Consider the following 12,789-nt stretch of genomic DNA (forward strand, 5'->3'; position numbering starts at 1 on the left):
GATTCCCTTCTTCGAGTTTACATTTACAAATGTATCGTCGTGGAAGGTGCTGACCGTAACGACGTCTCTTTTGTCTTTCCATTTCATTACCATCTGCTTGCCTTTGTACCCTGTTATGTACTCCCCTTTCTTCAGTTTTTCCTTTTTTACGAAGTCAGGGAACCCCTTCCTGTCTTGCCGCTTTGTGCCGACAACATCGGTGTTATTGCTGATTAGTTTGTTCACCAAATCTGTACTGGTGTACCAGCTGTCAAGATAAATACCGTGGCCTTTCCCGAGTAGATCGTGTGCGAGCTCCAAAACAATTCAAGAGGTTATTTTTTTTGTCTGGATAGTGGATACCATAATTAGTGTCCTTTCCAGTGTAAACAATAAAGTCCCATACATACCCGGAACTGCTTTCACAGAGATCGTACAATTTGATGCCAAATCTGCTACGCTTTGATGGAATAAATTGCTTCCATCCAAGCCATCCTTTCCAGAGAAACAACGATTCATCAATGGTGATGTTCCTTTCTGGCATATACACTGATCTGAATTTACGCCACAGATGCTCTATAATGGGGTGAATTTTGAATAATTTTCTGCTGATAGTGCCTAGTGCATCATATGAGGTATTGTCAGCAAAGTGGAGGAATTTCAATAGAAGATTAAACCGCTTTTCACTCATCACTTTCCTGAAGAAAGGTGTGTCAACTGATTCCCTCTTTGACAAGTACATTTTGTGGTCTGGTTTGTGAAGAATTCCTTGAAGTACAAGCATTCCAATAAGTGTTTTTACCTCGTCGCGTGTAGTATTCTGCCAACTGTGAACCCTGGAGTGTGCTGCTAAATTGGGATGAGAAGCTATGAACTGTTCTGCATATAAGTTCGTCTGTTCAGCTATCATTGTGCACAAAGCATCATCCACAAAACACATAAAACAACTTATCACATCGTTTTGTTTTAGAGGGACAACTGTACCACTATTACCACTGAACAAATATTGAATATGGCATGTTTCCCGAACACTGGTGTGAAGCCACCGTCATACCCATACCTAAGCTTGGTAAGGACAAAAACCTTCCTTGTAGTTAGCACCACATCTCTCCTACCAATTGCGTTTACAAGGTGATGGAACATATAATTCATGCCTGGCTGGTATGGTGGCTCCAGTCAAACAACTTACTGACAAATGCACAGTGTGGATTTAGAGCCCGGCGTTCTGCAGTTGACCATCTCGTTACTTTGTCCATCCATATCGTGAATGGTTTTCTGTGGAAATCCCAGACTGTGGCCGTGTTTTTTCGATTTGGAGAAGGCCTGTGACACCTGCTGGAGAACTGGTATCCTCTGTACTCTTTACAAATGGGGCTTCCGTGGCCGCCTTCCCTGTTTCCTTTAGGCATTTTTAACAGACCGAGTTTTTAAGGTGAGGGTGGGATCTGCCTTGTCGGACACCTTTATCCATGAAAACGATGTGCCTCAGGGTTCCGTCCTGAGCTTCATTTTCTTTGCCAATCGCCATTAACCCTATAATGGCCTGTGTCCCGCCAGGCATGTCCGGCTCCCTTTCTGTTGACAATTTTGCCGTCTATTGTAGTTCTCCAGGGACCTGTGTCACTGAGCGGCATCTTCAGCGATGCCTCGATCATTTTTAATTCTGGAGCATCGATGATGGCTTTCACTTTTCCCCTGACAAAAAAGTCTGTATGAATTTCTGGCAATGCAATTGGTTTCTCCCAACATCTTTAAATCTTGGGCCTGTTGCCCTTCTGTTCATTGAAACTACGAAATTCCTGGGGCTCATGCTCGATAGGAAACTCTCTTGGTCCTCCTATGTGTCCCCAATGGTACTTCCTGGGGTGCTGATCGAACCATCCTCCTCCGTTTGTACTGGTCCCTTGTCCATTTGAAACTCAACTATGGGTGCTTTGTTTATGCGTCTGCATGTCCATCCATCTTACGCCATCTCTACACTATCCACCATTGTGACATCTGTTTGGCCACGGGTGCCTTTTGCACTAGCCCGGTTGAGAGTTTGTAGGCTGAAGGTGCTGAACTACCACTGCTCTACCGCCGTGACTTTCTTCTCAACAGATATGCATTCTGTTTGTCTGCCATGCGTGGCTACACATCCTATGCCTTCTCCTTTGATTCCCAGTATGGGAGGTGTCCCTCTTCTCTGTTACCTCCTGGAGTCCGCTTTCGGCACTTGCTAAGGCATCTTAACTTCACACTACCTGCACCTTTCGCGGTGGCTGTGAACCCCTCACCACCTTGATTCGTGAAGTGGTCCATGTTAACCTTGGGCTTCATTCATTTCCTAAGGACACTACTCCAGCATCGGTCTATCGCCTTCAGGTTCATGACCTTGACATGGAACTTCGTGATAGTACCTTTCTATACACTGATGGCTCTCGGACTGACTGTAGGGTCGAGTGTGCCTTCGTCATTGGCACCCATGTCTTTCAATATCAGCTTCCGGCACACTACTCAGTAGTTACAGCCAAGCTCTTTGCCCTTTATCAGGCCATGGAGTACATCCGGCGACACAGCCTTTTCGATTGTGTCCTCTACTCAGACTCACTCAGCGCCCTTCAAAGTCAATGTGTGCTGTACACTGCCAATCACTTAGTGCAGCAGGTCCAGAAAAACTCTCACTTGCTCACTCTTGGTGGAGCCAGTGTGATGTTTCTGTGGGTTCCTGGTCATGTCAGTGTGCCAGGAAACGAGGCTGCTGATGCTGCTGCGCAGGCTGCAGTCCTTGTACCTCAGCGTGCAAGTTCCTATATTCCCTCCTATGATCTCTGTGTTGCCGTCTGCCAGGAGATGGTGTCCCTTTTGGCATCGCCAATGGTCCTCGCTTCACAGAAATAAGCTCCGTCTTATTAAGCCTTTCCCAGTGGTTTGGACGACCTCCTCTCTGCTGTCCCACCGGGAGGAGGTCTTTTTAAGTAGGTTGCGTGTTGGGCTCTGCCATTTTAGCCATTGTCATTTGATAAGTGGCGCTACTCCACGACTCTGTACACAATGCACCCAAGTTTTAACTGTCCACCACTTCCTGATTGACTGCCCATTTTTTAACTGTTTATGCTCCCACTTGGGTTCACCGTCTGAGTTATCGGCCGTTTCAGCAGGCTGTCAACCGCATTTTACTTTTTATCTGCCAAAGCAATATGGCGAAGGCGATTTAATTTTTGGTTTTGGACCTCCATTTCTGTATGGTGTCTTTTTTTTAGCCCTTTTTGCATGTGCTTGTTTTTAGCTGTCTTCTATTATGTCCATTGGGACTGACATAGTCGTTTTTTAACTCCTTTCTGACTTCGTGTTCTATAGTTTTGATTTGGGCGTGTATGACCGCAGTTGTTTTTTTGCACCTTGAAGCAAAACAGAACCAAACCAATCCAAATGCTCTCTCTCTTTATTGAGGGTCTGATGGGCTGTTTAGTCCCTTAACCTCTCAACCAACCAACCTTCAGTACTGGAATGTAAGATACCAACACTGTTGAAAGGCTGTTGGAACCCATAAGAGTTCAAATCTTCATCACTGGTGTTCTTAGTACCATCAAACAGTTTACTTGTTCAGATGTTATAAAATATACATGACAATAAAATATTAAAATCACTAGAAAACAGGTGTCATTGTACTGAACACCTGTGGTATATTGACACCAGAGAAATGCTGCTGATGGAGCAGCCAAGATGACATATAGGGAATGTGTGATATTATCTATCACTATTCTTCCGTGTAATATTTTGTTGAAGGTAGAGGCTGTGTGTCATTTATAAGGGAAATGGCTAGAATAGGAAACACAAGCTTTGATTTTTGAAGCAAGTTACTACAGCAGCATGAAACACTAATCTGTAATTGCACAGTGTTCCAGATTCAGGGAGCTACAAAAATGAAATTGTTTTGTGACATTTACTTCGTGTGCTTCTATGGTTGAACTGTACAGCATATGGTTCCTCATTGCTGTGCTAGTTTAGTATTTCTTGTTAATTTAAAATTTTCAGCCATATGTTTCATTTCATTGTGAGCTTCTTAGCTGCTTCTTTCCCCTCTTTTCAGTTATTGCATAGATGTTGTAACGGCAAAGATAAAAATCAGTGGCTGCAGAACAAAAGCAGTTAAATTTGCATTTTGTGGTACTTATTAGATTTTACATTAAATTGCCAAAACTGCTGGACTCCATTTAATCTATAGAGCATCACATATGATATGATTGGAGCAAGGCACAGGTTGGCAGATTATAGATGGAAAGAAAATGGAGACCAATGTAGATTACATCAGTTCATGACAGAAAAACATTTATGCACAGATATGGGCATTGTTCAAACAAATTTTTTTCTAGTTAATTATGCAGATAAATAACTTCTTCAAATGAATTTATTTGCAAATGAATCATTCATGGACAATGAGATGATTCCTCTTTGTGAATACAAATATTTATTTATTATTCATAACTTAAAAAATGAACAGCATAAATTGCTACCGGATTTCTTTCTTTACTTTTTCTACATATTTGTGGTTAGTGTTTGTTCCCTTGCTTCGATGCAGTTTCTGCTTGATACATAAATTACTGGTGGTTTTTACGGGAGGGAGAGTGGCTTCAGTTCCATATCACTAAGATAAAGGTCTAGGTTTTGATCCCTAATTGGTCATGCAATTTTTGCTATTACTTGTCACTTCACCTCTAACAATGACAAAAAAGCCAAGTGAAGCTGAACATTGTTTTGGAGTGTGCGTAGAACCATAGGTCAACCATAACTTGCGGGATAAGTTGTTTCAATGATGGAAGAAGCATAAACACAGCCAATAGCACAATGCATAGTAAATAACTGAAGTGTTCAAAGCAACTTTCAGGTTGAGTGCAGCTTTACTTGCTTTACAGCATAGTAAATGCAATACAAAAATGCTTCATAGGTCGATGGCCTTAGCAGCTACACTACCGACATGGTGCAATTCCAGTCATTTTGCACTTTCCAGAACTTTACTGTTCCCACTGCTAACATGTGGAAGTTACTGTACTTAATTAGCCAAGATGAGAATGCAGCCAACAGAAATTTCTAATCTGGAATACCTTCTCCATTGTACCAAGATTGCTAACACTATCAGATAAGAGGGTCTAGTTGACATAATTACACAGTTTGTTAATGTCTGTTGTTTTAGAAAATGAGTGAACAAAGTAATAACTCGGTGGTTGCTAAGGACTGACATCAACTGACTTTAAATCTAGTGCCTCCTAGAATATTTGTGGAGTGCTGCTGGATGTACAAAGTCATCTGAAGATGTTTTAGGACTACCTCTGAGTAAGCGTTCCATAATTTTTTAATCTGACATATGTCTTTGCAGTTACATAGCACTTTGAGATTTAAAAATTTTGAAATAGAGCCTGGGTTTTTTGATATAAGTATTCATAATATCGCAGCAGCTGGCAACTTTTGTTATTGAGAAAGTAATCAAGAGAAGATTGGAAGCCTTTTTTTCTCCTTTCTACACCAACTGCAACAGTTGCAGAAATGGTTTACCTATGACTCAAAATTTACTAGTCCACTTGTATTGCTGTCTATGACCAAGGGATGCTTGCAACGAACTACAGACATATAACAATCAAAGAAATGCCAAAGAAATCAGGTATGAATATCAAGTGATGTTATAACACAAAAAGAAAATTTGTTTTTAAGTTTGGAACATGATTTGGGAGGTGAAGCTAATGTGGAATCAAAACAGTTATTTACTAGAAGCTAGAATGGAATTGGTGATTTCTCAATGTTTCGTGAAGAAAATCATGATCTGAAAGTCTTATATTACCATCCTGAAATAAAGACAATTTAAGAAGAAATTACAGCGCTATACTTTTTGTCACAGTGACAAATCCTCGAAAATCAAATAAACTTTCTGACGAGTTTTTCTGAAAACTAATTTTATAGCAACAAAAAGTTTATTTGTTTAACAAATGACCAAGAATTAGAGCAAAAAATGTGTTTGGATTTCAGGTTTATCTATTATTCGAAACACTTTTGATTCACACTCTTTATTCATTGATGGTGAATAAATGTTTTTATTCATGTTGATGTACTGTTCTTATTCATGACTAATAAATAATAATTTTTCAAACAGTGGAAGCTCGAGGTTGGAATATCAACAATATTACATTGCTATTCACTGTAAAGATGATCCATTGAGTTGCAGACATGCACAATGAAAAGATTATTACACATTAATAGCTTTTGGTATATTGATAATTTTTACTTATGGACAGTCTCTCAGCAACTGAATAAAACACAATTTTAGTGGCATATGCATTTCACCTTTATTTTCTGCAAGGCATCATCAGTGGCAGGTTGTGTGGACGATTTCCTACATATTACGCTCCTGTTGCATTTTTGGTGTTGTTCTTCTTATAAATGCCAATTTGCAGTTTTTTCACACATTTCACAGCACTATGAACTGAACACTTGTTTCGATGCAATGTTTTGGTTTCTGTTGCTGACTGACAGCTGAGCTTAGTGGAAAGAAAAGTCATTATTGTGGTATGCTGTCCCCCCTCACCATTTATTTCTATTTATTTACCAGGATCTTCTTGACACCATCTTCCTCCTCACACAGGAATTATCAGGGAATTTGTTTTTTCCCTGTTTGAGTAGCCACTCTGAAAGCAGAGATGTTCATGCTGCTGTGTCCAGGGAAGCCACAGTGATGATTGCTTCACTGGCAGTTCATGGTTCTCTGCCTCTGTGGGCACTGGTCTTGATGCTCTAGAGTCTATTTCCTGACTCATAGTTTAAGGGACATTTAATGCCAAGCTCTCAGTTGTGATCTCCTTGCTACATCCACTGCACACTGGGGACATACGCTTACATGCAAGCTGGTGAAATGTGTGACGTGCTATATCCTGTGCAAATAATATACCACTTTCTTGTACATATTGCAGTCCACAACATACCTTTTGTATTTATTATTATCAACATGACATGACAAAACACTGATATCTGCAGTGTGCATTCCACTGTAGTAATAGTATTGATTACATACATTTTTGTTAGGAGTTTTTTCATTGGAAGGTTCAGTCAGTGCGAACACGTGTGTGTGTGTGTGGGGGGGGGGGGGGTTCAGAGAATTAGCTTTTCATAGCTTGGCATCAAACTAAAAAGTTTATAATCTGGAGATAATTTAATTTTCCTGTATTTAACTAGAAATATCATGTTCTTTTTCATAACTAAGTAGCTCTAGAAACTAATTTTAACTGTCTGAAAAGAAAGTATATCATAGCCATTGTCTTGTATTTTTGTTTCTTTGTTAAAGTGAAAGTGAGGTTTTGAAATACATTGTCTTGTTCATGTGTTCTAGGATTCTGTTCAGCAGACCCAAGATGGAGATACTAACATGATGTGTTAACACTGTTGAGAGAAACTTGTAAAAAGACTGTTCATTGTAATTTGGACTTTGGTGTACATAAGGATAGTGAGTGAAGTTGGTACTTCTGTGATTTAGTGTGCTGTATAAGGACCAATTGTACTTTTACTCCCTTATTATAGGTGCAGGATATGTGGTACTTATCTCAGTTCACCCTGTTTCACTCCTCCTCTTAGTGATTTAACAGTCTTTCTGATACTTGTTTGTACAGGTGCTGAGCATTTTCTAGAAATTTTTTGATCAGGATATGAAAATTGTTTACATAAAACAATTTTTCTTAATTTTTTGTGTTTTAAAGTGCAGATCAGTTGAGATATTTTGCATTACTCTTACATAGTTATTGGAGCTTCTGACATATGTTTCACAACCTATGTCATCTTTGTGAGACTTTTTTTTACTCTTAATTTGCTTCATAGTTTTCCTATTTTGTATTTATATTTTTCTTGTGACTCATGCAGTCTACACATCATCTTTAAAGCACACTACTCATCTTTGGACTGTTCCTACAGTCTTCATTCAGATTTTAAATTATGCATTTCATTTCAGTGTCAGTATTGATATGAAAGATATTTGTAAATGTCATTTACTTCACATTTTAAAGAGAACAAGTACTTGACTTTTGGCTTCCAATTTCTGCTTTGTATTTGTCTGCAGAATATTTCTCAACTTCGTTCAGCTCTGCACCGACTGATCAAATTGAGCATTTACTAAGAGTAGCATTGTCTTGCACATGGAGTAGATGTTTGCTTAATTTCATAAATGAACTGCAGTGACAATTTTCTCTGATAAGAGAAAAGGCTGAATCAGATACCTTACCTTTGGATACTTAAAGGCCTGCCAGCCTTGTATTTTGTAGGTTGCATGACAAAGTCAAAGTTGAAACTTATTGTAGGGGTATGTGTAGATTTTTAACACATTCTTGGACTAGCCTGTAATATGTGATAAGTGTTGAGTTTTTATTGCTATGATCTGATGTTTAAATCTCTCCCAGTTGTAAAAATCCTGAAAGACAGTTATTGTTACACAAGAAAAGAAAAACTCAGAACTTTAGCATTGAAAAGTTAATTTTGGATGAGGATGAGATTTATGCTGTAACAGAGGAAATAAAGAAACTTGATGCTGGATGAAACAGAGGTAGCATATGTTTCAAACTGCTTGATTACATCTTTGACTCTTCATGTCCACTTCTTGGAGTAATGATACATAATGTCTTAGAAGGTTTAAAAATTTTAATTTTTGCCATTATTGGTCTTTCAAATTCATCAGTGAGCACCTAACATTTTTCTGAATTGATTAATCCATTGGACAGCATTTAAATGAAATAATAGTTAATAAACTGTAGGTGCTGTATTCTGTTTGATGTAGTCTCTGTCAAATCTGCAAACTGTGTTATGAATTGTAACTGCTATTTGGACCTGTATACATGTTAATTGTAGAATGAGTGTCACAATAGAAAAAGTCAAATTTTTTGGCTGTTTGCAATGGCACACAAAACAGCAAGTCCTGGTATTTTGCCACAAAAACAATACTAGTAAAGATTTTATGATTTTGTTATGTTGTGAGTGAAATGGATGCTATATCTTCAGGTGAGAAAATGTAAAATTTAAGATGTAAGTATGAGTGATTTTTGATAAACTACATTTCTTCCTTTCTTATTTGATAATTAGTACAAATTGAAATATTTTGGGGAAAAAAACATAAGCTTTCCAATATCAGTTAGTGAGTAGCTGTCCTGAAACATAAATGACTCCTTGCAGTAAATATTTCAAGTATTTTACAGTAGTATGGTGTTCAATACTGTTCTTAATAAGAAAAACGATCTACATTTACATATACTAAACATGATTATATTGTATAAGTGTTGTGTAAGACTATAGTCAACATTCAATATATCTTATATTTTCTGCTGTTAATCTACTACATAGTTGCATGCGCATCACAACTTGAATATGAAAACCAATTTGTCATCACACTTTTATTGTTTCATGAACTTTTGCTTTCACATATATATTCCTTTCATTTCCCATCCAAGAGATGTCACTTGATTTATTGATCCCATTTAAGGAAATCCACATACTCAGTTTCAGTAATCTGAAAAGGCAGTAAGTTTTAAGCATCCAGTGGAGATGGAAAGCAGTTAGTCAAATGCTAATAAGTACCTGTGGTTATTCATATACAGTTCAATACATTCTATGTAATGTTTGTTAAAATAAGTTGGATTTGATGTTATGCAACAAGTAATTCTTATGGGTTCCTGATTTTGTGTTGTTTTTATCTTCAGTAGTAATAAACTGATCAGTGAGGCCATTCAGTAGCTGTCTCAGTGGATAGATTTGTTTGAGTTTTATGAATAATTTTTAATAGCCTTAACTGGAACTGTACTGACTGTTGCTGTTAACTAATCAGTGAGGTGTTTTTGTACAATGTCATGAAAGTTCTGTATTTTTTTTTTTTTTTTTTTTTTTTTTTGTCATTACGAACATGATTCAAAATCTCTGATTGTCCGTGTTTTTTGAGTACTGATATGTGTATGAGTAAGATGGTTTGTTTTCAGTGCAACAATAAAGGGTTTTGATTATGTAATGCATATTAAAATAATTTTTCATAAAACATCATGTCCTCAATCTTTTTAATTTGTAAACAAGCACTGCTAACAGGACTTGTTTGTTCACACTTTTTCTCCCAGTGGAGAGCAGAGTAATCTGGTATTGGAATACCTGCATTTCGAAACTGGCTGATAATCTAGTATACATAAGAGCAATAAATTATGTTTTCTACACATTTTCAAACTGATGAAATCAGAAGTTACCCATTTCAATGCCAATAGGTTGACATTATTGAAAAACTTTTTACTGCAGCTGAGAGACACTGATCAGTAACTCGTTAGTGAATGTCATTGATAGTACTACATTACTCTGCTGTGACATACAGTGAAAATTTTCTAGTTTTTATAGCTACGTCTGTTCTCTGCAAACCACTATGCAGTACATGGCACAGGATATGTCCCATTATACTTGTTATCAGCAGTTCTTCCCATTCCACTCACATATAGAGTGCAGGAAGAATGATTGTTTAAATGTCTCTGTGCATGCTGTAATTAATTTTATCTTGTCCTCATGAACCTGACAGGAACAATACATAGGAGGTTGCACTACATTCCTACAATAATCATTTAAAGTGGGTTTTTGAAACTTTGTAAGTAGCCATTCTCAAGGTAGTTTGCGTATGCCGCGAAGTGTTTGCCGATTCAGTTTCTTCAGCATCTCTATAACACTCTCTCATGGGTCAAACAAATAAAATCAAACCATTCATGCTGCTCTTATTTCAATAAGTTCAATATTGCATGCTGTTCCCATTTCGTATGGGTCCCACACACTAGAGCAATATTCTAGAATGGGTCACATGAGCGATTTGTAAACAATTTCCTTTGCAGGCTGATTGCAGTTCCCCAGTATTCTACCAATAAACTGAAGTCTACCACCTGATTTACCCACAACTGAGTCTATGTGATCATTCCATTTCATATCCCTACAAAGTGCTACACCCAGGTATTTATATGGGTCAACTGATTCCAGCTGTGACTGGTAGATATTAGATGAGGATACTATGTTCTTTTTGTTTTGTGAAATGCGTAATTTAACATTTCTGATCGTTTAGAACAAGTTGCCAATCTATGCACCACTTTGAAATCTTATCAAGATCTGAATATTTGTGCTGCTTGTTTCGGATATTACTTCATTATAAATAACTGCATCACCTGCAAAAAGTCTGAGACTCCTATTAATTTTTTCCACAAGGTCACTAATATAAACATGAATAGCAAGGTTCCAACACACTTGCCTGGGGGGCACACCCAGAGTTACTTCTATATCTGTCATTGACTCTCCGTTCAAGATAACTTTTGCTTGATACCCCATACAATCATTCTTTTGATAATAAGCATAGATGTGGTACTTAGTTAAATGCTTTTTGGAAATCTTGAAATACTGCATCTACGTGACTGCCTCATTCCAAGGCTTTTGTATATCATGTAAGAAAAGTGCAAATTGGGTTTCGCACAGTTAATGTCTTTGGCGTCCATGCTGGATGGCTTTTTTTAAATTTTATGTCTTTTTATTGGCTTTCAGTATGTGCCCATTCAGCCATCTCGGCAGTAGGAAGATGATATGACAGTATGTTTCAACAATTCGTAATATTCATGAGGACCAAGCCATTCCCTGGTACAAAATTATATAGGCTTAGAATTGTCTTGTGATGCCATGCAAGTGATTTTTGTGTTAGTTACAAGGATATAAAGATAAGGGCAACTTAACACCCAGTCCCTGAGTGGAGAAAATCTGAACCTCCGATTGATCTAAGAATCAAACCTGTCCCCCTACAGTTAGCAACCTGCTGCAATGACCCCACAGCTACCAAGACAGATTGCTGATTGGCATTTAGAAAGTCATTCTGTTCAAGATACCTCATTGCGTTTAAGTTCAGAATATTGTATCGTGTTTTTGATACAAAAACAGGTGAATGTACTCGACACCACTCTCAACACTATGATAGGAGAACAAGGAGAAAACTGATAATGATTAGTGACAAGAAGACACCTATTCCATCATCTTTCGGGCGTGCACTCGGGACAGCGACAATTCTTCTTGCACGCCCGAAAGATGATGGAACATTATGTACGCCGGGAAAACTTCAAGAATCACATCAAAGAAGACACCTATTTATTGACAAACTCAACTTTGTACAAATCGGCTCAGGTAGCAGATTCTGAAATTCAGCCACTATTCCAGAAGCTAAGGCTGGATAGTAAATAGTTCCTGTCCCATTAGAATGCTCACTGAAGATGTAGATGGGCTGTTGTGGACTCGCTGGAAGCAGAAGATGGGGCGCAAAGTACACAAGTAGAAAGCGGTTCTCTCAGTAGTCGAGCTGCTCTGCAGTGGTGCTGATGCATATCACTTCTCTGGCGGTATCACTGCTGCGACATTCTGGTGCAGCAATTGCTGGGCTATATACCATCTCTGGAGAGGGTTGTCGACTTATCAATACCTATGGTGCTGCCTGTTGGTACTTACAACACCACCCTCCCCCTCCAAATCTCCTAACCATGGTTGCATATGGTTTTGGTGCGAACTGCTGATGAGGGTAGTCTGGGTGCAGGTGCGGGCACATATCTTCATCTAGTGCTGGAGTCTCGAATGCTGGAGAACCCCCTCAGACAGGAAGGCGGCAGGGCACAGAGGCATCGCCCATGGCGACATCCGCTGCTGTGATGATGGCGTGTCCACCTCCATGAGAAGTGCTTCAGGCTGAGATGCCACCAGGTTTGCAGCAGATGGCTGTGAACCTAACTCCTGGCTGCGAGCTGAATCTGTAAAACAAAATGCAGTGCC

At 38.6% G+C, this 12,789-nt stretch overlaps 1 protein-coding gene across 1 annotated transcript in view; it reads left to right on the top strand.

The window, feature by feature from the left end:
• LOC126198886 (protein ILRUN) overlaps nt 1-9,982 on the top strand; it is a 35,803-nt gene extending 25,821 nt beyond the window's left edge. Inside the window, exon 5 of the mRNA XM_049935495.1 lies at nt 7,334-9,982. Within this exon, the coding sequence (XP_049791452.1) occupies nt 7,334-7,381 (48 nt within the window). The 3' untranslated portion in view covers nt 7,382-9,982. The remainder of the gene's footprint in view (nt 1-7,333) is intronic.
• Nucleotides 9,983-12,789: the final 2,807 nt, after the last annotated feature.

The sequence above is a fragment of the Schistocerca nitens genome, chromosome 8 (genome assembly GCF_023898315.1).
Source record: "Schistocerca nitens isolate TAMUIC-IGC-003100 chromosome 8, iqSchNite1.1, whole genome shotgun sequence".
Taxonomy (NCBI): domain Eukaryota; kingdom Metazoa; phylum Arthropoda; class Insecta; order Orthoptera; family Acrididae; genus Schistocerca; species Schistocerca nitens.